The 26,900-nt window shown below is 38.1% G+C and overlaps 2 protein-coding genes and 5 long non-coding RNA genes across 10 annotated transcripts; all 7 read left to right on the forward strand.

Annotated features, from left to right (window-relative positions):
• Positions 1-175: 175 nt before the first annotated feature.
• Positions 176-2,901, forward strand: LOC138213744 (uncharacterized). 2 transcript variants are annotated; one of them, XR_011179558.1, is made up of 3 exons: positions 176-331; positions 2,473-2,617; positions 2,819-2,901. It is a non-coding gene; the product is annotated as an uncharacterized lncRNA (long non-coding RNA). The 2 variants fall into 2 exon arrangements; XR_011179559.1 differs by lacking the exon at positions 176-331 and adding an exon at positions 2,098-2,170.
• A 1,563-nt stretch (positions 2,902-4,464) lies between these two features.
• On the forward strand, positions 4,465-8,092 carry LOC138213697 (C-type lectin domain family 12 member B-like). Its single transcript, XM_069174941.1, has 7 exons — positions 4,465-4,528; positions 4,790-4,867; positions 5,830-5,934; positions 6,671-6,955; positions 7,046-7,212; positions 7,341-7,453; positions 7,530-8,092. Exons 1-7 carry the CDS (start codon positions 4,465-4,467, stop codon positions 7,651-7,653), a joined length of 936 nt encoding a protein of 311 aa, XP_069031042.1. The 3' UTR covers positions 7,654-8,092.
• A 561-nt stretch (positions 8,093-8,653) lies between these two features.
• On the forward strand, positions 8,654-12,314 carry LOC138213734 (uncharacterized). The gene is made up of 3 exons (XR_011179556.1): positions 8,654-8,928; positions 11,048-11,192; positions 11,394-12,314. It is a non-coding gene; the product is annotated as an uncharacterized lncRNA (long non-coding RNA).
• Positions 12,315-13,407: 1,093 nt separating this feature from the next.
• LOC138213736 (C-type lectin domain family 12 member B-like) lies at positions 13,408-17,177 on the forward strand. The gene is made up of 7 exons (XM_069174986.1): positions 13,408-13,522; positions 13,789-13,866; positions 14,849-14,953; positions 15,691-16,011; positions 16,102-16,268; positions 16,397-16,509; positions 16,585-17,177. Exons 1-7 carry the CDS (start codon positions 13,459-13,461, stop codon positions 16,706-16,708), a joined length of 972 nt encoding a protein of 323 aa, XP_069031087.1. The 5' UTR covers positions 13,408-13,458; the 3' UTR covers positions 16,709-17,177.
• Positions 17,178-17,708: 531 nt separating this feature from the next.
• Positions 17,709-21,386, forward strand: LOC138213733 (uncharacterized). Of its 3 annotated transcripts, none has more exons than XR_011179554.1 (4): positions 17,709-17,983; positions 18,327-19,800; positions 20,123-20,267; positions 20,469-21,386. It is a non-coding gene; the product is annotated as an uncharacterized lncRNA (long non-coding RNA). The 3 variants fall into 3 exon arrangements; XR_011179552.1 differs by having other exon boundaries at positions 18,345-19,800; XR_011179553.1 differs by lacking the exon at positions 18,327-19,800.
• Positions 21,387-21,723: 337 nt separating this feature from the next.
• Positions 21,724-22,213, forward strand: LOC138213784 (uncharacterized). The gene is made up of 3 exons (XR_011179569.1): positions 21,724-21,745; positions 21,948-22,016; positions 22,130-22,213. It is a non-coding gene; the product is annotated as an uncharacterized lncRNA (long non-coding RNA).
• A 2,532-nt stretch (positions 22,214-24,745) lies between these two features.
• Positions 24,746-26,315, forward strand: LOC138213785 (uncharacterized). The gene is made up of 3 exons (XR_011179570.1): positions 24,746-24,863; positions 25,109-25,186; positions 26,164-26,315. It is a non-coding gene; the product is annotated as an uncharacterized lncRNA (long non-coding RNA).
• Positions 26,316-26,900: the final 585 nt, after the last annotated feature.

A 26,900-nucleotide genomic window follows, 5' to 3' on the forward strand; every position in this document is an offset into this window, starting at 1 on the left:
ACCCAGGTAACGTACAGTTTCCCAATTTACAGACGTTCCCTAAACGTCTCACCAAACCAGCTGGTGGTCTGAACGTAGCAGAGCCCTTAGCCCCCCCTCCCACTCTCTGAACCACGCACTCACCTACCGGAGACCCCGCAGCTAAGACAGGTGCAGGAGGCAGACATGATTTGGAGCAAAGTCAGATATTTTGAGATTCCCAAGAGATATCGAGTGAATTTAACAGTATTGTAAGTGAGTTACATGCTGAGCTGCAGCGGAGCTGTCGAGGGAGAAGTTCTCACCGGGACGAACTCCGTCGGGCGTTTCTTCAATGAAGTGGATTATCCAGGTGAGTTGCTACCTGAGGTTATCTTGTTAACTAAGTTTGTGTCAGAGAATTGGGAGTAATTTACTTTGAGGAACATAGCGAAGCAAAACCAGCCAGAATAACAACATTTTGGATGATGTGAATGAAGCACATAACTGTGTGTGTGTGTGTGTGTGTGTGTGTGTGTGTTGAATTTTTGTTAAAGTTTCTGTATATGTTGTAAAAGTATGTTGATTGCCAAGTGTATTGTTTGAAATTGAGACAAAATGAAATAATTTAGTCACAAGTGTTTAAAGTTGTGAAAGTTTTGTGTAAATCTAATGAGATGGAAAAAGAGGAAACTCTGACTATATGATGATGTTCTGCACACTTGTGTACAGGCTGTTCTTTTTTTTTTAGGGATTCATCAAGTGACTACGAGCTGCTTCATCTGCTATCCTGTCTGGATCTTCACCGAGAAATATAAAGGATCCAATTTTATTGGCACTTTGTTTTCTGAGATCTCAGAGTTGTTTTGGATTCAAACAAACAACCGGAAATCCGTTGGAAGAGACTAATGGTGAACTGTTGAACGTTAAGGAACTTCCAAAGATATAAATGAGACCTACTTTGACTGACAACTGTAAAGGACTAAAACAGACTATCAAGATCTAACAACTGAATTATTTTGGGTTTAACAGAGTTCAGAGGTTTATACCTGATTTTAGTGACATTATTTGTCATAATATGCAATTCAATGGTTGTTTATCCAATTTTGTTACGCAGTTATTTGAGTTAAAGTTTCTATAAGTTGGACCTTTAAACAGTTTCTCATCAGTCTTCAGCTCATGTTTTTTTAGGCGGGGCTAAAAGGTCGCTTCAGTACGTCACCGATCTACCGCACAGACGGTTTATATAACCTTCTGCATGGCTCCTCCTCTCACGGTGAAACGCTATAAAAGCCTGCAGCTCATTTGCATAAGAGGTCATCCCACTCTGCCGTAGTCAGATTGTTATTGTCCATCAGCTGGCTGCTACAGGACGTCTCCCTCCACCCGCAAGTGAATCTTTCCTGGAAGCAGGAACCTCCAAAGCAGCGTCGCATCACTATTTAAATTCCCTACTGATGAAGAAAGGAAAAAGAGGCGGATTGATTTCGTGAAGAGCCTCGCTAAAGGAGACGTTCGGATCGACACCAACAGCCGCCTCTGCAGGGACCGTTTCACAGAGGACAGTTTCAACTTGGACCGGAGACGGATGCAGTTCACGGACACACGGCTTCTCCTGCAGCTCGGAGCCGAACCGAGCTTCACCCTCCCGGCCGTTCGTCCTCCGGTCGCACCGGCACCGTCCGCCGCCGCCAGCAGTCCACCACTCAGCGGAAGTTCTGTGTGCTTGTTATAATTATACCAGATAACTTTTCCACAGTGACTCTGCTACATTTAGTCCTCGGTGCAAACCGCTAACGTGATTTTACTCGGTGTAGAATAACTTTATTTTCATGAAATGGGAGCTAATGTGCTAATTAGCTTCTATTGAGCTCGTAGCAGAGTTCAGAGGAAAATGCTCCGAAAACAGCTGATTTTTTTTACGCGTGTCAATATAGCTCCGATAAGGAACTATAATATATGTAACTCTGTATTTTACATGTCGGGGTGATGGTAAACATGGACCAGAGGAGATCTAGTCCTCCCCATTAATGAGGGTTGTTGATTTTGTACTCCGGTGTAACGTTACAATCAGCGACCCTCTCGGTTACATGTACCGGTACCGGTCGGGGTAAAGGAGCCCAACTACATGTGGAGGAGGAGGAGGAGGAGGACGAGGAGGAGGAGGAGGGACATCAGTGAAAGAGAAAGACTTACTTCTCAACCTGAGCAGGTTCAAAGTTTGAATTAACGTGATGTAATGAATTAACATGTGATGTCATGAATTAACATGTGATGTAATGCAGCGTTGTTCATGTTACAGTCGTTACAGAACTAAATCAACTCCTCCATTCTTATTATCTCCACTATTGTAATGCAGGTGCGTTAGAAGTAGTTGGAGACTCACTGTCTTCTGTCTCTGGTGACCAGTTTGACTCCTGTGTTACAGCTCAGGGGGACAAGCTTCATTTATATGCATCTGTATGTTTCACTCATTGGACAAATAAATTCTGATTCTATTGTGTTTTCCCAAAGCAGGCTGCTCCATCCAGCAGAGAGACAGAGTACCAGTGGGACATCATGCATAAAGTCTCCGAGAGGTTGGATGTCAGACGGACCGCTTAGTGGGGAAAAGAACTGCAGCCACAGGACTGTCCTACAGGACACTGAACACCTCCCAGTGAGTGGGCGGAGCTTCAGCTCCTTCAGGACACGCCCCCCCAGTCTCAGAGCAGAGAAGACTGATGATTTTCTCAGGAGTTCAAAGCCTACTTTAATATACTTGTCGGTGTTTTTTTCATTCAAATTTGGATGGGTAGTTAACAACCCATACTTCTGTGGTGTGATGAACTTAAAACTCATTTTCATTTCTACTTTACAGCATCTTTAAGTAAAGGACCTGAATACTTCTTCCAGCACTGATGAACTGCAGCAGCCTGAGAAAATGCTGCAGACACACTGTGAGTTCAAACCATTTATAAATAAGACTTCTCATCACAACTGGGCATTAGTTTCTCAGCAAACACCAACTGTCACACCTTCAAAACAGAACTAAAACCCACTTGCTTCTCTATCAAGATTAAAACTGGTATTTTAAACTTTGTACATGATTCAGACTTACTTTAAAAAGTCCAGACGTTCCTCTATCTGCAAGGATAGTAAACATTTCACAAGCTTTTCACCTACATTCTTTTGTGTAGCAGAATCATATTTCTGTAATGCATGATGCCTTTTTAAAGCACAACAACACAGTGTAACTTTGGCAGCAATTATATTTGAAGAGTTAAAAAAAAAAATCCTTTTCATCTTTACATTTATTTCCATGATTTTTCCAGGCTGCCGAGCACATTGGGAGTGATTCTATAAATACGGACTAATTTGCTGCAGATATTTAAACATTTGTGTTTGATCGGTGCCGTTGGAGATCAGCGTGTGGATGTGTTCTGTGTCTGAATTTTAAATGGCAGTCCATCCAGGCTGGTCAGCTTACCTGAATTCAGATATTTATTCAATCATCATTGGTCAGAAAAACAACATGTAACACAATCATATTACTGATCGAGTTCTGATTAGATGAAACAAATAAAACTGTTTATTTTAGATTGAAAAGGACAAATTAGAAAACTTCCCTTCACAACAACTCACCACAAGTTTTGAAATAGAGGCTCAACTTAGAAACAGACCCAAAAAAACACAAACTTCCCTGTAAAGTTTAACATCACTGCACCAGCGTTTCCATTTCATATATTCTGGATAGAAAACCCGACTGATGGTCACTGTGCAATTTCTGTAAAAAATGAAGGATGGAAATCAGTGAACTTTAACAACAGGAACAATTGGATCTGTGAAAAGAAGGCTTTGTCTGTTTGAGTCAAACTTCAGAAGGTAACATGATAGTTTGAAAAGATTAATTACATTTAAGATAATGCCAACTGGCTTAATAATGTCAAAATGTGAAGATTTCAAGTAATATCACCTTTAATATTTTTGTAAAAACAAAAACTTGTGTAAACTTAGTGTGCAACTTTTAACAGCTGTTTACGTACTTTTTGTGCATATTTGGAAAAAAACAAACGCAGATCTAACGTATGAATAGATATTAGAAAATATTTGTTTCCTGTATAATGTTTTAAACTCTTGCTACTGATTGGCCAACAAAAAACAACTTCTCAACAAAATTCAATTGGTTATTGGTGTTTTACACAAAACCAAGCAAACATCCAAAGTCCTAGTTACATCTTAGTAATCTTGTTATACCATGTTATATACTCATTGTAATAATATATTTTATATCAAGCTGATTATGGTACAGGAACACAGTGTTGGCTTGAAGTTTACATCCGGACTGTCGTGCATACAAATGATTTTCTCTGGAAAAGCAGAAGTTGATATATTTCAAAGCCGTTAGAGACAGATTCACCTCAACAGAGGAAACAACCACTTCTCTTCTTGTGAGTCTCTGTGGCTCAATTACAGTGGTACTTCTTTGACTACAAGTCGGATAGACTCAACAGAAAGGTTGTAGTGATGGCGGAGGACATTAACTACACTTCAGTTGTATTCAAAAATAAGAACCGATCCCGACCGGAAGGTAAGTCAACTTTTAAAAGTACAGAGCGGCTAGAAAAGATATTCTCAGACTTTGGCTTTAGAAGAGGGTCTTTGTTTATGTGACCCTCCTCATATTAAATATTAATTTATTGTACTGTTGTAGGAGCAGGTTACATATTTAGCTAACTAAACCAAGCAGTTTGTCATTGTTCTTGTTGTTGTTTTTTTTTATCTCATTGTTGATTATAGTGAACTGTTAATATTTAACCACTGTACACTATTTAAACTTTTAACCTTTCAGCTAAAAACAAAGAGGAAACTGTGTACGATGAAGTGAAGGTGAAAAAGAACTCAACCGAACAAAGTCCAGACACAAATGGTAAGTTGTAAAAGAACACAAAAACAAAACAGGTGAATCTGATAACATTTGGTGCTGATATCGGCTTTGTGAAATCAAACAAACAAACAAACACATGAAAAACTTCTGACTGACCGCCACGTTGTGGAATAATTGTTGTTTGTAATAAATTGGTTTATTTAAATCAGCAGAAATCATTTAAGAAAAGTCAAAAGTGTATGATTGTGTAGTAGTTGATTTGGTAAACATTCAGTCAGGCAAGCCCCAAAATATGTGTTTGGACGGGTCACAATCTGTAAACTTTAGTGAACCCTTATCGACCGGAAACCCAAAATGCGATTGAAACATGATTTAAGAGTTTTATAAATGTTCCTATAAATATATATTTTTAAGATTATCACCTTTAATTGAATGACAACTGATGACTATATTTTCAACATCTATCAATTCTTATCATATCTGAAGGACAGATTACTTAGCAAAAAATAAACAAACAATGAGACGCTTAAATACATTACAGCGTTATATTAGTCGATATTACTGGGTTGGCCTCATAGGAATGGAGGCTATGTCCACTTCTGCCTACAACCTGGTTCATCTGTAGCACAATGTCTGAAAGAATTGATATCAAACATTTTAGAAATTGTAAATCTTTCCTTTTAGTGTCCCACATGAACATTAATAATACATAATGGCCATGAAGCGTTTCCTTTCTCATGTTTTTCATTGCAAAACATTGTTTTGTGTAAAAATGCAATCTCATGTTGAATTTAAGTTAATTTGAGGTTTTCACAATCTGATTTAAAAGTTGTTATACTTCCTGTTTCTAACTTACTAAGTTTAAAATACCTTCTTTGGCGATGGCAAGGTAAAGAGGAAATGTTGGACTGAAAAAGACTGTAACTTTGGTTACCCACGTTATTTCATGAACTCCGACTTCTAAAGCCACGTATTTATATGTTTGTCTATCCGATTCCTGCCAGACAAGAAAGCAGACGGACGACGTCGCCACTATCGGCTCTTGGCTTGTTGCTTGGCGACTCTCTGTGTCATTTTGCTGTTGGGCATCATAGCAATCTGTGTCTACGGTAAGTATGTAAAACAGACAGTCCATGCACGAACTTAGACACAAGGCAGACCCTTATAGAATAATATTTCTTCTGTTACCATCATGTGATATCAGATTGTTTTACATACCATAAGTTTCTGCTTTTAGTTTTCTAAATCTGTCAAGAACAAAGTGAATTACGAGACACAATAATTCATGGTCAAATGTATGAAGATAGTATAACACAGGGTTTTTTTTTATACAATATATATTTTCAGTACTGTGTAACCAATTATTGCACATTTTGCCTTAATAATAGCCATGTAATTCACCATGTTGGGAAACATCAGGCCAAATAATAAATCTACACCTGCTGTTGGGTTTCTTGGTAACAGTGAAAAGTTTAGAAAACGAAATCATTGGCTGAAAAAAAAAAAAAAAATCTACAACATATTTACCATTAAGTTTTGTTTAATATATTTTTACTTAAAACTACATTAAGCTTTTTTGAGTGAATTTTGTATGAACCAATGGAGGAAGCTGGGAAATATTGAAAGATGGCTTAACACATTGTGAGTGTTGGTCTTTTTATGGGTTTTTTGTTGTTCAAAGAAATAGAAAAAATGCCATCTTAGCTTATAGCTCCCAAAAGGCTGGCAGACCTGAAGTACAACAGACAGGAAGCAGCTTTGATCTTTGATTAAATAACAAAAGCAAAATGAATGATATCAAAACTTCTTACTCTCCCTTTAGAAGCTAATTTTCATTTTTTTCAGTTGTTACTCAAGAAACCAGCAAAACGACTCTTCTGGAAATGAATCGCAACCTGACAAACCTCAACAACAATTTAAGGGAGGACAACACCAACCTGACACGAGCCAACGCTGTCTTAGAGAGCAAGGTCACAAATCTCACTGCAGAAACGATGAAAATCCAGGAGCTGGAGATGGAGAAGAGAAACCTTGCAAATCAAATAAAGGACATGGAGGCAAAGGGGAATGAGCTCAACATCAGTCGAGCTCAGTGGAGCATTGATGCCTACTGTCCCAGAAAAGATGGTGGTATGTTGGGATCCCATTAGTTACAAATATATTGAATCTTGATATAACAAGACAGTAAAGTTGATTATTAGTTGATCTCTGTTATTTCAGCACGACATTGTAACTCTTGTCAGCTGGGCTGGATTCTGTTCCAGTCCAGTTGCTATATGGTTTTGGACTACCAGACTTCTACCGATTGGAAAAACTGGGAAGAAGCTCGCGAACTCTGCAAAATAAGGAGTTCTGATTTGGTGGTTGTAGATAATGCAGAAGAAAAGGTAATGACAGCATATTGAAAATGAAAATCTATTTTCTGAAGATCTGAACACATGATGAGTCTGTTGGTCACAGTGAGTTTATTAAAGTAAGTAAATATCTCGGATCCCTTTTCCTCTGTTGTCCTCAGAAAAATGTCAGTGATAAGAGCTGGAAAAGTTCAGGAAACGAAGGGTACTGGATTGGACTGAAAGTTGAAGATGGAAAATGGAAGTGGGTCAATGGAAGTGATCTGGCTGACAGGTAAGAGACACATTTCTAAACACTTTGAATGATTAAATCTTGACTCTTGATCCAACTGATGTTTTTGATTCCTCAGCTCCTGGATAGAAAACCCGACTGATGGTCACTGTGCAATTTCTCGCCAAACTCAAGGATGGAAATCAGTGAACTGTAACAACAGGAACAATTGGATCTGTGAACAGAAGTCTTTGTCTGTTTGAGTCAAACTTCAGAAGGTAACTTGATAGTCTGCAAAGATTAATCTTATGTAAGTTAATGCCAACTGGCTTAATAATGTCAAAATATAAAGATTTACAGTAATATCACGTTTCATATTTTTGTAAAAACCAAAACTTAGAAGTAAAATTAAAGTGTGCTACTTTTAACAGCTGTTTGTTTAAGGTGTTTTGTGTACGTATTTGGAAAAAATAAAAACAAACACAGTTATAATGTATTAATTTAGTTATTAGAAAATATGTTTTTCCTGTGTAATTTTTAACACTGTTGCAGCTGATTGGCCAACAGAGGGCGGTGCATTACTTCTCAACAAAATGCTTCCAAAGCTGTTTTCTTCAACATTTGTATTCTGATGTAAATAAGTCTTCACACGTTGAGGCAGCAGATAATGTTAGATATCTATTTAGAAGAAAATGTGTGTTTTTAGCCTGTTATGTTGAATAAAAATGTTAAACTGAACAACAATATTTCTGTTTTCTTGTTTTTTTTCTAATCTCTCTCAAAACTTCTCATTAAAAATGTCATTAAGTTTTGATAAAGTCAGGATGAACTGCATTCTTCAGGATGATATAACAAGTTCAATCAGTATGAGGCAGGAACAGATCTGGTCTCAGTATGTTCACCACGTTTGGACCTCATTAATCAATCACACCGTCGACATCAGCTCCAACAAATCTCCAGATTACAACAGGAAGTTCAATTTATCAGCCAAGCACATATTGTGTGTTTTACAAAGAGGGATTTCATGTTTGAATATCTTTTTCAGTGCTGTTACCTAAAATGCTGATCAAGTCAAAACCTGTTTTGCACTAATTTTTCTTCCTGGTCATCAAAAAGGATCAGTGGTCACTGTACACCGGGGGTCCTGGATTTGAGGGTGATGGAAGCTCTTCTCTGTCGAGGTCACGTGTTCTCCCATGTTCACGTAACCCGGGTAACTTTCAGTCGCCCAATTTACAGACGTTCCCTAAACGTCTCACCAAACCAGCTGGTGGTCTGAACGTAGCAGAGCCCTTAGCCCCCCCTCCCACTCTCTGAACCACGCACTCACCTACCGGAGACCCCGCAGCTAAGACAGGTGCAGGAGGCAGACAAGATTTGGAGCAAAGTCAGATATTTTGAGATTCCCAAGAGATATCGAGTGAATTTAACAGTATTGTAAGTGAGTTACATGCTGAGCTGCAGCGGAGCTGTCGAGGGAGAAGTTCTCACCGGGACGAACTCCGTCGGGCGTTTCTTCAATGAAGTGGATTATCCAGGTGAGTTGCTACCTGAGGTTATCTTGTTAACTAAGTTTGTGTCAGAGAATTGGGAGTAATTTACTTTGAGGAACATAGCGAAGCAAAACCAGCCATGATAACAACATTTTGGATGATGTGAATGAAGCACATAACTGTGTGTGTGTGTGTTGAATTTTTGTTAAAGTTACTGTATATGTTGTAAAAGTATGTTGATTGCCAAGTGTATTGTTTGAAATTGAGGTAAAACGAGATAATTTAGTCACAAGTGTTTAAAGTCGTGAATGTTTTGTGTAAATCTAATGTGATGGAAAAAGAGGAAACTCTGACTATATGATGATGTTCTGCACGCTTGTGTACAGGCTGTTTTTTTTTTTTAGGGATTCATCAAGTGACTACGAGCTGCTTCATCTGCTATCCTGTCTGGATCGTCACCGAGAAATATAAAGGATCCAATTTTATTGGCACTTTGTTTTCCGAGATCTCAGAGTTGTTTTGGATTCAAACAAACAACCGGAAATCCGTTGGAAGAGACTAATGGTGAACTGTTGAACGTTAAGGAACTTCCAAAGATATAAATGAGACCTACTTTGACTGACAACTGTAAAGGACTAAAACAGACTATTAAGATCTAACAACTGAATTATTTTGGGTTTAACAGAGTTCAGAGGTTTATACCTGATTTGAGTGATTATTTGTCATAATATGCAATTCAATGGTTGTTTATCCAATTTTTCTTACAGTTATTTGAGTTAAAGTTGCTATAAGTTCGACCTTTAAACAGTTTCTCATCCGTCTTCAGCTCAGGTTTTTTTAGGCGGGGCTAAAAGGTCGCTTCAGTACGTCACCGATCTACCACACAGACGGTTTATATAACCTTCTGCATGGCTCCTCCTCTCACGGTGAAAGGCTATAAAAGCCTGGAGCTCATTTGCATAAGAGGTCATCCCACTCTGCCGTAGTCAGATTGTTATTGTCCATCAGCTGGCTGCTACAGGACGTCTCCCTCCACCCGCAAGTGAATCTTTCCTGGAAGCAAGAACCTCCAAAGCAGCGCCGCATCGCTATTTAAATTCCCTCCTGATGAAGAAAGGAAAAAGAGGCGGATTGATTTCGTGAAGAGCCTCGCTAAAGGAGACGTTAGGATCGACACCAACAGCCGCCTCTGCAGGGACCGTTTCACAGAGGACAGTTTCAACTTGGACCGGAGACGGATGCAGTTCACGGACACACGGCTTCTCCTGCAGCTCGGAGCCGAACCGAGCTTCACCCTCCCGGCCGTTCGTCCTCCGGTCGCACCGGCACCGTCCGCCGCCGCCAGCAGTCCACCACTCAGCGGAAGTTCTGTGTGCTTGTTATAATTATACCAGATAACTTTTCCACAGTGACTCTGCTACATTTAGTCCTCGGTGCAAACCGCTAACGTGATTTTACTCGGTGTAGAATAACTTTATTTTCATGAAATGGGAGCTAATGTGCTAATTAGCTTCTATTGAGTTCGTAGCAGAGTTCAGAGGAAAATGCTCCGAAAACAGCAGATTTTTTTTAGGCGTGTCAATATAGCTCCGATAAGGAACTATAATATATGTAACTCTGTATTTTACATGTCGGGGTGATGGTAAACATGGACCAGAGGAGATCTAGTCCTCCTGATTAATGAGGGTTGTTGATTTTGTACTCCGGTGTAACGTTACAATCAGCGACCCTCTCGGTTACATTTACCGGTACCGGTCGGGATAAACGAGCCCAACTACATGTGGAGGAGGAGGAGGAGGAGGACGAGGAGGAGGAGGAGGGACATCAGTGAAAGAGAAAGACTTACTTCTCAACCTGAGCAGGTTCAAAGTTTGAATTAACGTGATGTAATGAATTAACATGTGATGTAATGAATTAACGTGTGATGTAATGCAGCGTTGTTCATGTTACAGTCGTTACAGAACTAAATCAACTCCTCCATTCTTATTATCTCCACTATTGTAATGCAGGTGCGTTAGAAGTAGTTGGAGACTCACTGTCTTCTGTCTCTGGTGTCCAGTTTGACTCCTGTGTTACAGCTCAGGGGGACAAGCTTCATTTATATGCATCTGTATGTTTCACTCATTGGACAAATAAATTCTGATTCTATTGTGTTTTCCCAAAGCAGGCTGCTCCATCCAGCAGAGAGACAGAGTACCAGTGGGACATCATGCATAAAGTCTCCGAGAGGTTGGATGTCAGACGGACCGCTTAGTGGGGAAAAGAACTGCAGCCACAGGACTGTCCTACAGGACACTGAACACCTCCCAGTGAGTGGGCGGAGCTTCAGCTCCTTCAGGACACGCCCCCCCAGTCTCAGAGCAGAGAAGACTGATAATTTTCTCACCATTTCAAAGCCTACTTTAATATACTTGTCGGTGTTTTTTTCATTCAAATTTGGATGGGTAGTTAACAACCCATACTTCTGTGGTGTGATGAACTTAAAACTCATTTTCATTTCTACTTTACAGCATCTTTAAGTAAAGGACCTGAATACTTCTTCCAGCACTGATGAACTGCAGCAGCCTGAGAAAATGCTGCAGACACACTGCGTGAGTTCAAACCATTTATAAATAAGACTTCTCATCACAACTGAGCATTAGTTTCTCAACAAACACCAACTGTCGCAACTTCAAAACAGAACTAAAAACCACATCCTTCTCTATCAAGATTAAAACTGGTATTTTAAACTTGGTACACAACTCAGACTTACTTTAAAAAGTCCAGACGTTCCTCTATCTGCAAGGAGAGTAAACATTTCTCACGCTTTTCACCGACACACTTTTGTGTAGCAGAATCATATTTCTGTAATGCATGATGCCTTTTTAAAGCACAACAACACAGTGTAACTTTGGCATTAAATACATTTGAAGAGTTAAAAAAAAAAATCCTTTTCATCTTTGCATTTATTACCATGATTTTTCCAGGCTGCCGAGCACATTGGGAGTGATTCTATGAATACGGACTAATTTGCTGCAGATATTTAAACATTTGTGTTTGATCGGTGTCGTTGTAGATCAGCGTGTGGATGTGTTCTGTGTCTGAATTTTAAATGGCAGTCCATCCAGGCTGGTCAGCTGACCTGAATTCAGACATTTATTCAATCATCATTGGTCAGAAAAACAACATGTAACACAATCATATTACTGATTGATTTCTGCTTTGATGAAACAAAGAAACTGTATATTTTAGATTGAAAAGGACAAATTAGAAAACTTCCCCTCACAACAACTGACCACAAGTTTTGAAATAGAGGTTCAACTTACGTACTTTTTGTGCATATTTGGAAAAAAACAAACACAGATCTAATGTATGAATAGATATTAGAAAATATTTGTTTCCTGTATAATGTTTTAAACTCTTGCTGCTGATTGGCCAACAAAAAACTACTTCTCAACAAAATGCTTCCAAATTTGTTTTCTTCAACATTTGTATTCTGATGTAAATAAGTCTTCACACGTTGAGGCAGCAGATAATGTTAGATATCTATTTAGAAGAAAATGCGTGTTTTTATCCTGTTATGTTGAATAAAAATGTTAAACTGAACAATATTTCTGTTTTCTTTTTTTTTTTGTAATATCTCAAAACATTCTCATTAAAAATGTCATTAAGTTTTGATAAAGTCAGGATGAACTGCATTCTTCAGGAAGATTTAACAAGTTCAATCCGTATGAGGCAGGAACAGATCTGGTCTCAGTATGTTCACCACGTTTGGACCTCATTAATCAATCACACCGTCGACATCAGCTCCAACAAATCTCCAGATTACAACAGGAAGTTCAATTTATCAGCCAAGTACATATTGTGTGTTTTACAAAGAGGGATTTCATGTTTGAATATCTTTTTCAGTGCTGTTACCTAAAATGCTGATCAAGTCAAAACCTGTTTTGCAATAATTTTCCTTCCTGGTGATCAAAAAGGATCAGTGGTCACTGTACACCGGGGGTCCTGGATTTGAGGGTGATGGAAGCTCTTCTCTGTCGAGGTGGGCGGCCATCTTCCTCCATGTGTTGGGGTGAGGTGAGTGTATCTCTTAACAATGCTATACTCAGTATTACAGGAACATTTATACGTGCATCGAAGGCCACAAAAGAAGAGTTCAGACCGGAGCAATCTGCAGTAAAGGTGTGAGACCATGTGAGTAATGGTGCAGAGAAAAAAAAAAAAAAACACAGCAGATGGGTAAATTCATTTGGTTATTGGTGTTTTCCACAAAACCAAGAAAACATCCAAAGTCCTAGTTACATATTAGTAATCTTGTTATACCATGTTATATACTCATTGTAATAATATATTTTATATCAAGCTGATTATGGAACAGGAACACAGTGTTGGCTTGAAGTTGACATCCGGACTGTCGTGCATACAAATGACTTTCTCAAGAAAAGCAGAAGTTGATATATTTCAAAGCCGTGAGAGACAGATTCACCTCAACAGAGGAAACAACCACTTCTCTTCTTATGAGTCACTGTGGCTCAATTACAGTGGTACTTCTGTGACTACAAGTCGGATCGACTCAACAGAAAGGTTGTAGCGATGGCGGAGGACGTTAACTACGCTTCAGTTGTATTCAAAAATAAGAACCGATCCCGACCGGAAGGTAAGTCAACTTTTAAAAGTACAGAGCGACTAGAAAAGATATTCTCAGACTTTGGCTTTAGAACAGAGTCTTTGTTTATGTGACCCTCCTCGTATTAAATATTAATTTATTGTACTTGTGTAGGAGCAGGTTAGATATTTAGCTAACTAAACCAAGCAGCTTGGCAATGTTCTTATTGTTGTTGTTTTTTTTTTTATCTCATTGTTGATTATAGTGAACTGTTAATATTTAACCACTGTACACTATTTAAACTTTTAACCTTTCAGCTAAAAACAAAGAGGAAACTGTGTACGATGAAGTGAAGGAGAAAAAGAACTCAACCGAACAAAGTCCAGACACAAATGGTAAGTTGTAAAAGAACACAAAAACAAAACACAGGTGAGTCTGAGAACATTTGGTGCTGATATCGGCTTTGTGATATCAAACAAACAAACAAACAGACAAACCAATACGTGTAAAACTTCTGACTGACCGCCACGTTGTGGAATAATTGTTGTTTGTAATAAATTGGTGTATTTAAATGAGAACAAATCATTTAAGAAAAGTCAAAAGTGTATGATTGTGTAGTAGTTGATTTGGTAAACATTCAGTCAGGCAAGCCCCAAAATATGTGTTTGGACGGGTCACAATCTGTAAACTTTAGTGAACTTCCCTTATCGACCGGAAACCCAAATTGCGAATGAAACATGATTTAAGAGTTTTACAAATGTTCTTATAAATATATATTTTTAAGATTATCACCTTTAATTGAATGACAACTGATGACTATATTTTCAAAATCTATCAATTCTTATCATACCTGAAGGACAGATTACTATGCAAAAAATAAACAAACAATGAGATGCTTAAATACATTGCAGCGTTTTATTAGTCGATATTACTTGGTTGGCCTCATAGGAATGGAGGCTATGTCCACTTCCGCCTCCAACCTGGTTCATCTGTAGCACAATGTCTGAAAGAATTTATCTCTAAAACATTTTAGAAATTGTAAACCTTTCCTTTAAGTGTCCCACGTGAACATTAATAATACATAATGGCCATGAAGCGTTTCCTTTCTCATGTTTTTCTTTTACAAAACATTGTTTTGTGTAAAAATGCAATCTCATGTTGAATTTAAGTTAATTTGAGGTTTTCACAATCTAATTTAAAAGTTTTTATACTTCCTGTTTCTAACTTACTAAGTTTAAAATATCTTCTTTGGTAATGGCAAGGTAAAGAGGAAATGTTGGACTGAAAAAGACTGTAACTTTGGTTACCCACATTATTTCACGAACTCCGACTTCTAAAGTCACGTATTTATATGTTTGTCTATCCGATTCCTGCCAGACAAGAAAGCAGACGGACGACGTCGCCACTATCGGCTCTTGGCTTGTTGCTTGGTGACTTTCTGTGTCATTTTGCTGTTGGGCATCATAGCAATCTGTGTCTACAGTAAGTATGTAAAACAGACAGTCCATGCACGAACTTAGACACAAGGCAGACCCTTATAGAATAATATTTCTTCTGTTACCATCATGTGATATCAGATTGTTTTACATACCATAAGTTTCTGCTTCTACTTTTCCAAATCGGTTGAGAACAAAGTGAATTACTGGACACAATAATTCATGGTCAAATGTATGAAGATAGAATAACACAGGTTTTTGTTTTTTTTATACAATATATATTTTCAGTACTGTGTAACCAATTATTGCACATTTTGCCTTAATAATAGCCATGTAATTCACCATGTTGGGAAACATCAGGCCAAATAATAAATCTACACCTGCTGTTGGGTTTCTTGGTAACAGGGAAAAGTTTAGAAAATGAAATCATTGGCTAAAAAAAAAAAGGTCCACAACATATTTACCATTAAGTTTTGTTTCAGTCATTTTTACTAAAAATGTCATTGTTAAGCTGTTTTGAGTGAATTTTGTATGAACCAATGGGGGAAGCTGTGAAATATTGAAAGATGGCTTAACACATTGTGAGTGTTGGTCTTTTTGTGGGTTTTTTGTTGTTCTCTGAAATAGAACAAACACAATCTTAGCTTATAGCTCCCAAAAGGCTGGCAAACCTGAAGTACAACAGACAGGAAGCAGCTTTGATCTGTGATGAAATAACAAAAGCAAAATGAACAATACCAAAACTGCTTACTCTCCCTTAAGAAGCTCATTTTCATTTTGCAGTTGCTGCATTCAGTCAGGAAAACAGCCAAACGACTCTTCTGGAAATGAATCGCAACCTGACAAACCTCAACAACAATTTAAGGGAGGACAACACCAACCTGACACGAGCCTTTGCTGTTTTAGAGAGCAAGTTCACAAATCTCACGGCAGAAAAGATGAACCTCACGATGCAAAACCAGAAGCTGGAGACACAAAACCAGGAGCTGGAGATGGAGAAGAGAAACCTTGCAAATCAAATAAAGGACATGGAGGCAAAGGGGAATGAGCTCAACATCAGTCGAACACAGTGGAGCATTGATGCCTACTGTCCCAAAGATGGCGGTATGTTGGGATCCAATTAGTTATAAAAATATTCAATCCTGTTATAACGAGACAGTAAAGTTGATTATTAGTTGATCTCTGTTGTTTCAGGAAGACAGTGTAAATCTTGTCAGTCGGGCTGGGATCTGTTACAGTCCAGGTGCTATGTGGTTTTAAACTATCAGACTTCTACCGATTGGAAAACCTGGGAAGAAGCTCGAGAAAACTGCACAACAAGGAGTTCTGATTTGGTGGTTGTAGATAATGCAGAAGAAAAGGTAATGACAGCATATTTTAAATGAAAATGTATTTTCTGAAGGTCTGAAGACACGCTGAGTCTGTTGGTCACAGTGAGTTTATTAAAGTAAGTAAATATCTCTGATCGTTTTTCCTCTGTTGTCCTCAGAAATATGTCAGTGATAACAGCTGGGGAAGTTCAGGAAACAAAGGGTACTGGATTGGACTGAAAGCTGAAGATGGAAAATGGAAGTGGGTCGATGGAAGTTATCTGGCTGACAAGTAAGAGACACATTTCTAAACACTTTGAATGATAAAATCTTGACTCTTGATACAACTGATCTTTTTTTTTCACAGCTCCTGGATAGAAAACCCGACTGATGGTCACTGTGCAATTTCTGTAAAAAATGAAGGATGGAAATCAGTGAACTGTAACAACAGGAACAATTGGATCTGTGAACAGAAAGCTTTGTCTGTTTGAGTCAAACTTCAGAAGATAACTTGATAGTCTGCAAAGATTAATCTTATGTAAGTTAATGCCAACTGGCTTAATAATGTCAAAATATAAAGATTTACAGTAATATCACGTTTCATATTTTTGTAAAAACCAAAACTTAGAAGTAAAATTAAAGTGTGCTACTTTTAACAGCTGTTTGTTTAAGGTGTTTTGTGTACGTATTTGGAAAAAATAAAAACAAACACAGTTATAATGTATTAATTTAGTTATTAGAAAATATGTTTTTCCTGTGTAATTTTTAACACTGTTGCAGCTGATTGGCCAACAGAGGGCGGTGCATTACTTCTCAACAAAATGCTTCCAAAGCTGTTTTCTTCAACATTTGTATTCTGATGTAAATAAGTCTTCACACGTTGAGGCAGCAGATAATGTTAGATATCTATTTAGAAGAAAATGTGTGTTTTTAGCCTGTTATGTTGAATAAAAATGTTAAACTGAACAACAATATTTCTGTTTTCTTGTTTTTTTTCTAATCTCTCTCAAAACTTCTCATTAAAAATGTCATTAAGTTTTGATAAAGTCAGGATGAACTGCATTCTTCAGGATGATATAACAAGTTCAATCAGTATGAGGCAGGAACAGATCTGGTCTCAGTATGTTCACCACGTTTGGACCTCATTAATCAATCACACCGTCGACATCAGCTCCAACAAATCTCCAGATTACAACAGGAAGTTCAATTTATCAGCCAAGCACATATTGTGTGTTTTACAAAGAGGGATTTCATGTTTGAATATCTTTTTCAGTGCTGTTACCTAAAATGCTGATCAAGTCAAAACCTGTTTTGCACTAATTTTTCTTCCTGGTCATCAAAAAGGATCAGTGGTCACTGTACACCGGGGGTCCTGGATTTGAGGGTGATGGAAGCTCTTCTCTGTCGAGGTCACGTGTTCTCCCATGTTCACGTAACCCGGGTAACTTTCAGTCGCCCAATTTACAGACGTTCCCTAAACGTCTCACCAAACCAGCTGGTGGTCTGAACGTAGCAGAGCCCTTAGCCCCCCCTCCCACTCTCTGAACCACGCACTCACCTACCGGAGACCCCGCAGCTAAGACAGGTGCAGGAGGCAGACAAGATTTGGAGCAAAGTCAGATATTTTGAGATTCCCAAGAGATATCGAGTGAATTTAACAGTATTGTAAGTGAGTTACATGCTGAGCTGCAGCGGAGCTGTCGAGGGAGAAGTTCTCACCGGGACGAACTCCGTCGGGCGTTTCTTCAATGAAGTGGATTATCCAGGTGAGTTGCTACCTGAGGTTATCTTGTTAACTAAGTTTGTGTCAGAGAATTGGGAGTAATTTACTTTGAGGAACATAGCGAAGCAAAACCAGCCATGATAACAACATTTTGGATGATGTGAATGAAGCACATAACTGTGTGTGTGTGTGTGTTGAATTTTTGTTAAAGTTACTGTATATGTTGTAAAAGTATGTTGATTGCCAAGTGTATTGTTTGAAATTGAGGTAAAACGAGATAATTTAGTCACAAGTGTTTAAAGTCGTGAATGTTTTGTGTAAATCTAATGTGATGGAAAAAGAGGAAACTCTGACTATATGATGATGTTCTGCACACTTGTGTACAGGCTGTTTTTTTTTTTTAGGGATTCATCAAGTGACTACGAGCTGCTTCATCTGCTATCCTGTCTGGATCGTCACCGAGAAATATAAAGGATCCAATTTTATTGGCACTTTGTTTTCCGAGATCTCAGAGTTGTTTTGGATTCAAACAAACAACCGGAAATCCGTTGGAAGAGACTAATGGTGAACTGTTGAACGTTAAGGAACTTCCAAAGATATAAATGAGACCTACTTTGACTGACAACTGTAAAGGACTAAAACAGACTATTAAGATCTAACAACTGAATTATTTTGGGTTTAACAGAGTTCAGAGGTTTATACCTGATTTTAGTTACATTATTTGTCATAATATGCAATTCAATGGTTGTTTATCCAATTTTGTTACGCAGTTATTTGAGTTAAAGTTGCTGTAAGTTCGACCTTTAAACAGTTTCTCATCCGTCTTCAGCTCATGTTTTTTTAGGCGGGGCTAAAAGGTCGCTTCAGTACGTCACCGATCTACCACACAGACGGTTTATATAACCTTCTGCATGGCTCCTCCTCTCACGGTGAAAGGCTATAAAAGCCTGGAGCTCATTTGCATAAGAGGTCATCCCACTCTGCCGTAGTCAGATTGTTATTGTCCATCAGCTGGCTGCTACAGGACGTCTCCCTCCACCCGCAAGTGAATCTTTCCTGGAAGCAAGAACCTCCAAAGCAGCGCCGCATCGCCATTTAAATTCCCTACTGATGAAGAAAGGAAAAAGAGGCGGATTGATTTCGTGAAGAGCCTCGCTAAAGGAGACGTTAGGATCGACACCAACAGCCGCCTCTGCAGGGACCATTTCACAGAGGACAGTTTTAACTTGGACCGGAGACGGATGCAGTTCACGGACACACGGCTTCTCCTGCAGCTCGGAGCCGAACCGAGCTTCACCCTCCCGGCCGTTCGTCCTCCGGTCGCACCGGCACCGTCCGCCGCCGCCAGCAGTCCACCACTCAGCGGAAGTTCTGTGTGCTTGTTGTAATTATACCAGATAACTTTTCCACAGTGACTCTGCTACATTTAGTCCTCGGTGCAAACCGCTAACGTGATTTTACTCGGTGTAGAATAACTTTATCTTCATGAAATGGGAGCTAATGTGCTAATTAGCTTCTATTGAGTTTGTAGCAGAGTTCAGAGGAAAATGCTCCGAAAACAGCAGAATTTTTTAGGCATGTCAATATAGCTCCGATAAGGAACTATAATATATGTAACTCTGTATTTTACATGTCGGGGTGATGGTAAACATGGACCAGAGGAGATCTAGTCCTCCTGATTAATGAGGGTTGTTGATTTTGTACTCTGGTGTAACGATACAATCAGCGACCCTCTCGGTTACATGTACCGGTACCGGTCGGGATAAAGGAGCCCAACTACATGTGGAGGAGGCTACAGGGAGGAGGAGGAGGACGAGGGACATCAGTGAAAGAGAAAGACTTTCGTCTCAACCTGAGCAGGTTCAAAGTTTGAATTAACATGTGATGTCATGAATTAACGTGATGTAATGAATTAACATGTGATGTCATGAATTAACATGTGATGTAATGCAGCGTTGTTCATGTTACAGTCGTTACAGAACTAAATCAACTCCTCCATTCTTATTATCTCCACTATTGTAATGCAGGTGCGTTAGAAGTAGTTGGAGACTCACTGTCTTCTGTCTCTGGTGTCCAGTTTGACTCCTGTGTTACAGCTCAGGGGGACAAGCTTCATTTATATGCATCTGTATGTTTCACTCATTGGACAAATAAATTCTGATTCTATTGTGTTTTCCCAAAGCAGGCTGCTCCATCCAGCAGAGAGACAGAGTACCAGTGGGACATCATGCATAAAGTCACCGAGAGGTTGGATGTCAGACGGACCGCTTAGTGGGGAAAAGAACTGCAGCCACAGGACTGTCCTACAGGACACTGAACACCTCCCAGTGAGTGGGCGGAGCTTCAGCTCCTTCAGGACACGCCCCCCCAGTCTCAGAGCAGAGAAGACTGATGATTTTCTCACCATTTCAAAGCCTACTTTAATATACTTGTCGGTGTTTTTTTCATTCAAATTTGGATGGGTAGTTAACAACCCATACTTCTGTGGTGTTATGAACTTAAAACTCATTTTCATTTCTACTTTACAGCATCTTTAAGTAAAGGACCTGAATACTTCTTCCAGCACTGATGAACTGCAGCAGCCTGAGAAGATGCTGCAGACACACTGTGTGAGTTCAAACCATTTATAAATAAGACTTCTCATCACAACTGAGCATTAGTTTCTCAGCAAACACCAACTGTCACACCTTCAAAACAGAACTAAAAACCACATGCTTCTCTATCAAGGTTAAAACTGGTATTTTAAACTTGCTACACAACTCAGACTTACTTTAAAAAGTCCAGACGTTCCTCTATCTGCAAGGAGAGTAAACATTTCTCACGCTTTTCACCTACACTCTTTTGTGTAGCAGAATCATATTTCTGTAATGCATGATGCCTTTTTAAAGCACAACAACACAGTGTAACTTTGGCAGCAATTATATTTGAAGAGTTAAATAAAAAAAATCCTTTTCATCATTACATTTATTACCATGATTTTTCCAGGCTGCCGAGCACATTGGGAGTGATTCTATAAATACGGACTAATTTGCTGCAGATATTTAAACTTTTGTGTTTGATCGGTGTCGTTGGAGATCAGCGTGTGGATGTGTTCTGTGTCTGAATTTTAAATGGCAGTCCATCCAGGCTGGTCAGCTTACCTGAATTCAGACATTTATTCAATCATCATTGGTCAGAAAAACAATTTGTAACACAATCATATTACTGATCGAGTTCTGCTTTGATGAAATAAAAAACTGTATATTTTAGAAGTAAAATTCAACGGAGAAAACTTCCCCTCACAACAACTGACCACAAGTTTTTAAATAGAGACTCAACTTCAAAACACACACAAAAACCCACAAACTTCCCTGTAAAGATTAACATCACTGCACCAGCGTTTCCATTTCAGCCTTCATATGCAGTTCGATCGCTGGTGAACTTGATGCTTTTTCCAGGATGAACAGAAAAACAGACGCTGACGGTCAATTTTAGAAATCCAAATGTTTCTTTATCTGCAGGTGGGATGCTTTCTGACAGATTCAAACTTCGCAAGCGTCTCATCTTTTGTGAAGCAGAATCTTATTTTATTCATTTTCATAATGATGAGCATAACGACACTTTGGTCAAATTAATTTGAGATGTCACGATTGACTTTATGTTCTAATTTGTATCATGATTTTCTCAGTCTTTTGATTCTGGAAATAATGTTTAATTTACTGCAGATCTTTGAGAAGTTTTGTTTGATTTCTTTCAGAGAAACTTGAGGAAGGTGACTATGAAAATGCAGCAGTTTTCACTGTCGACAAAATTGCAGCCACCTCAGGTATGTTATTACTTCATAAACATAAAAGTGTAAATTGGTATTTTAAATGAATAATTTTTGCCATTTCTTTTATTTAACTTTTTTTTTACCTTTTTTCTTTTTTCTATCTTGCATTATTATTTTTCCAATTTTCATATCGGGAGTGATTGGGCTAATTCACTGTCATTACTTAAGTACTTGTGTTTGTTCTGAACAGTTTCAGACAAACTTGAGAAAGGCAGGAATGTAAATGCAGCAGTATGCATTGTGGACCAAAAACCAGCCACTGCAGGTTATTTTCACAATTTACTGCACAAATTTTATAAAAGCATATTTAATTGTTTTAATGTTTCGTGTTGATTTATTTCAACTAAAAAATAAAAAATAAATCATTTTTTCTTCCAGACAAGAAGTCTCCCTCTTTCACTCATTCTTTTCCAACATTAGCAGTGAGTTGGTTGACACTGTTTGTTATTGTGGCCCTTCGAATATATTGTAAGTATAACTCAAAAGTCAACAAATATTTCGATGTCGTTATTATGAAATAATTCTGAACAAACATGCATTTTATCTGACTTTCAGTTTAAGTCAAAGTTGTTTGATTTTTGTTAATTTGTTGTACAATATCAGCTCACTGCCAACTATCTTCCTGTACGTTTGACCTTAAGTTACCTCGGTCATTTCTGAAAACAACGCCAAGCTGACAGCAGAAAAGATGAACCTGGAGAAACAAAACCAGGAGCTGGAGACACAAAACCAGGAGCTGGAGACACAAAACCAGGAGCTGGAGACACAAAACCAGGAGCTGGAGATGGAGAAGAGAAACCTTACAAATCAAATAAACGACATGGCAAAGAGGAATGAGCTCACCATCAGTCGAGCTCAGTGGATCATTGATGCCTAATGTCCCAAAAGAGGTGCCGGTATGTTGGGATCCCATTAGTTACAAAAATATTGAATCCTGATATAATGAGACAGTAAAGTTGTTTATTAGTTGATCTCCGTTATTTCAGGAAAACGGTGTACATTGTGTCAGCTGGGCTGGAATCTGTTCCAGTCCAGGTGCTATGTGGTTTTGGACTACCAGACTTCTACCGATCGGAAAACCTGGGAAGAAGCTCGAGAAAACTGCAAAATAAGGAGTTCTGATTTGGTGCTTGTAGATAATACAGAAGAAAAGGTAATGACAGCTTATATTAAATGAAAATGTATTTTCTGAAGATCTGAACACACGCTGAGTCTGTTGGTCACAGTGAGTTTATTAAAGTAAGTAAATATCTCTGATCGCTTTTCCTGTGTTGTCCTCAGAAATATGTCAGTGAAAACAGCTGGAGAAGTTCAGGAAACAAAGGGTACTGGATTGGACTGAAAGCTGATGGTGGAAAATGGAAGTGGGTCGATGGAAGTGATCTGGCTGACAGGTAAGAGACACATTTCTAAACACTTTAAATGATTAAATCTTGACTCTTGATCCAACTGATGTTTTATGTTTTCCTCATCTCCTGGATAGAAAACCCGACTGATGGTCACTGTGCAATTTCTCACGAAACACAAGGATGGAAATCAGTGAACTGTAATGACAGGAACAATTGGATCTGTGAACAGAAGGCTTTGTCTGTTTGAGTCAAACTTCAGAAGATAACCTGATAGTTTGCAAGGATTAATTTCGTGTAAAATAATGCCAACTGGCTTAATAATGTCAAAATTTGAAGATTTCTAGTAATATCACATTTAATATTTTTGTAAGAACCAAAACTTAGAAGTAAAATTTAAGTGTGCTACTTTTAATAGCTGTTTGTTTTGGTACTTTGTGTGCATATTTGGAAAAAAGCCCAGATATAATGTATTAATTTAGATATCAAAATATTTGTTTCCTGTCTGCAATTTTTTACACTGTTGTTTTGTAACTGGCCAACTGTGGGCGCTGCATTACTTCTCAACAAAATGCTTCCAAAGCTGTTTTCTTCAACATTTGTATTCTGATGTAAATAAGTCTTCACACGTTGAGGCAGCAGATAATGTTAGATATCTATTTAGAAGAAAATGTGTGTTTTTAGCCTGTTATGTTGAATAAAAATGTTAAACTGAACAACTATATTTCTGTTTTATTTTATTTTTTCTCATCTCAAAACATTCTCATTAAAAACGTCATTAAGTTTTGATAAAGTCAGGATGAACTGCATTCTTCAGGATGATATAACAAGTTCAATCAGTATGAGGCAGGAACAGATCTGGTCTCAGTATGTTCACCACGTTTGGACCTCATTAATCAATCACACCGTCGACATCAGCTCCAACAAATCTCCAGATTACAACAGGAAGTTCAATTTATCAGCCAAGTACATATTGTGTGTTTTACAAAGAGGGATTTCATGTTTGAATATCATTTTCAGTGCTGTTACCTAAAATGCTGATCAAGTCAAAACCTGTTTTGCACTAATTTTTCTTCCTGGTCATCAAAAAGGATCAGTGGTCACTGTACACCGGGGGTCCTGGATTTGAGGGTGATGGAAGCTCTTCTCTGTCGAGGTGGGCGGCCATCTGCCTCCACGTGTTGGGGTGAGGTGAGTGTATCTCTTAACACTGCTGTACTCAGTATTACAAGAACATTTATACGTGCATCGACGGCCACAAAATAGTTCAGACCGGAGCAATCTGCAGTAAAGTTGTGAGACCATGTGAGTGATGATGCAGAGAAAACAAAAAAAAACACAACAAAGCAAATGTTTAAATTTAATTGGTTATTGGTGTTTTACACAAAACCAAGAAAACATCCAAAGTCCTAGTTACATATTAGTAATCTTGTGATACCATGTTATATATTCATTGTAATAATATATTTTATATCAAGCTGATTATGGAACAGGAACACAGTGTTGGCTTGAAGTTTACATCAGGACTGTCGTGCATACAAATGATTTTTTCTGGTAAAGCAGAAGTTGATATATTTCAAGACTGTGACAGATTCGCCTCAACAGAGGAAACAACCACTTCTCTTTTTGAGTCTCTGTGGCTCAATTACAGTGGTACTTCTTTGACTACAAGTCAGATAGACTCAACAGAAAGGTTGTAGTGATGGCGGAGGACGTTAACTACGCTTCAGTTGTATTCAAAAATGAGAACCGATCCCGACCGGAAGGTAAATCAACTTTTAAAAGTACAGAGCGACTCGAAAAGATATTCTCAGACTTTGGCTTTAGAAGAGAGTCTTTGTTTATGTGACCCTCCTCATATTAAATATTAATTTATTGTACTGGTGTACAATAGTTTAGCTATCTAAACCAAGCAGTTTGGCATTGTTCTTGATTTTTTTTTTCTTTTATCGCATTGTTGATTATAGTGAACTGTTAATATTTAACCACTGTACACTATTTAACCTTTCAGCTAAAAACAAAGAAGAAACTGTGTACGATGAAGTGAAGGAGAAAAAGAAATCAACCGAACAAAGTCCAGACACAAATGGTAAGTTGTAAAAGAACACAAAAATAAAACACAGGTGAGTCTGAGAACATTTGGTGCTGATATCGGCTTTGTGAAATCAAACAAACAAACAAACAAACAAACAAACACGTGTAAAACTTCTGACTGACCGCCACGTTGTGGAATAATTGTTGTTTGTAATAAATTGGTTTATTTAAATCAACAGAAATCATTTAAGAAAAGTCAAAAATGTATGATTGTGTAGTAGTTGATTTGGTAAACATTCAGTCAGGCAAGCCCCAAAATATGTGTTTGGACGGGTCACAATCTGTAAACTTTAGTGAACCCTTATCGACCGGAAACCCAAATTGTGAATTGAAATATTATTTAAGAGTTTTACAAATGTTCTTATAAATATATATTTTTAAGACTACCACTTTTAATTGAAAGACAACTGATGACTATATATTCAACATCTAGCAATTCTTATCATATCTGAAGGACAGATTACCACGCAAAATATAAACAAACAATGAGATGCTTAAATACATTGCAGCGTTATATTAGTCGATATGACTGGGTTGGCCTCATAGGAATGGAGGCTATGTCCACTTCTGCCTACAACCTGGTTCATCTGTAGCACAATGTCTGAAAGAATTGATATCAAACATTTGAGAAATTGTAAACCTTTCCTTTAAGTGTCCCACGTGAACATTAATAATACGTAATGGCCATGAAGCGTTTCCTTTCTGATGATTTTTCGTTGCAAAACATTGTTTTGTCTAAAAATGAAATCTCATGTTGAATTTAAGTTAATTTGAGGTTTTCACAGTCTGATTTAAAAGTTTTTATACTTCCTGTTTCTAACTTACTAAGTTTAAAATATCTTCTTTGGTAATGGCAAGGTAAAGAGGAAATGTTGGACTGAAAAAGACTGTAACTTTGGTTACCCACATAATTTCATAACTCTGACTTCTAAAGCCACGTATTTATATGTTTGTCTATCCGATTCCTGCCAGACAAGAAAGCAGACGGACGACGTCGCCACTATCGGCTCTTGGCTTGTTGCTTGGCGACTTTCTGTGTCATTTTGCTGTTGGGCATCATAGCAATCTGTGTCTACAGTAAGTATGTAAAACAGACAGTCCATGCACGAACTTAGACACAAGGCAGACCCTTATAGAATAATATTTCTTCTGTTACCATCATGTGATATCAGATTGTTTTACATACCATAAGTTTCTGCTTTTAGTTTTCTAAATCTGTTAAGAACAAAGTGAATTACTAGACACAATAATTCATGGTCAAATGTATGAAGATAGTATAACACAGGTTTTTTTTTAAACAATATATATATTTTCAGTTCTGTGTAACCAATTATTGCACATTTTGCCTTAATAATAGCCATGTAATTCACCATGTTGGGAAACATCAGGCCAAATAATAAAGCTACACCTGCTGTTGGGTTTCTTGGTAACAGTGAAAAGTTTAGAAAACGAAATCATTGGCTAAAATCAAACAAAAAATCCACAACATATTTACCATTAAGTTTTGTTTCAGTCATTTTTACTTAAAATTTTATTGTTAAGCTGTTTTGAGTGAATTTTGTATGAACCATTGGGGGAAGCTGTGAAATATTGAAAGATGGCTTAACACATTGTGAGTGTCGGTCTTTTTGTGGGTTTTTTGTTGTTCTCTGAAATAGAAAAAACACAATCTTAGCTTATAGCTCCCAAAAGGCTGGCAAACCTTAAGT

Source organism: Embiotoca jacksoni, unplaced genomic scaffold, assembly GCF_022577435.1.
Source record: "Embiotoca jacksoni isolate LCO1_2020_lvr unplaced genomic scaffold, fEmbJac1.0.p SCAF_63, whole genome shotgun sequence".
NCBI classification, from domain to species: Eukaryota; Metazoa; Chordata; class Actinopteri; family Embiotocidae; genus Embiotoca; species Embiotoca jacksoni.

What these genes read in the sequence shown, in the direction of transcription:
- LOC138213736 (XM_069174986.1), top strand. Translation starts at nt 13,459, where the DNA reads ATGGCGGAGGACGTTAACTACGCTTCAGTTGTATTCAAAAATAAGAAC. An exon ending in CATAGCAATCTGTGTCTACA is followed by an intron (nt 14,954 to 15,690) that starts GTAAGTATGTAA and finishes TTCATTTTGCAG; the next exon opens with TTGCTGCATTCAGTCAGGAA. An exon ending in TAGATAATGCAGAAGAAAAG is followed by an intron (nt 16,269 to 16,396) that starts GTAATGACAGCA and finishes TGTTGTCCTCAG; the next exon opens with AAATATGTCAGTGATAACAG.
- LOC138213697 (XM_069174941.1), top strand. Translation starts at nt 4,465, where the DNA reads ATGGCGGAGGACATTAACTACACTTCAGTTGTATTCAAAAATAAGAAC. An exon ending in CATAGCAATCTGTGTCTACG is followed by an intron (nt 5,935 to 6,670) that starts GTAAGTATGTAA and finishes CATTTTTTTCAG; the next exon opens with TTGTTACTCAAGAAACCAGC. An exon ending in TAGATAATGCAGAAGAAAAG is followed by an intron (nt 7,213 to 7,340) that starts GTAATGACAGCA and finishes TGTTGTCCTCAG; the next exon opens with AAAAATGTCAGTGATAAGAG.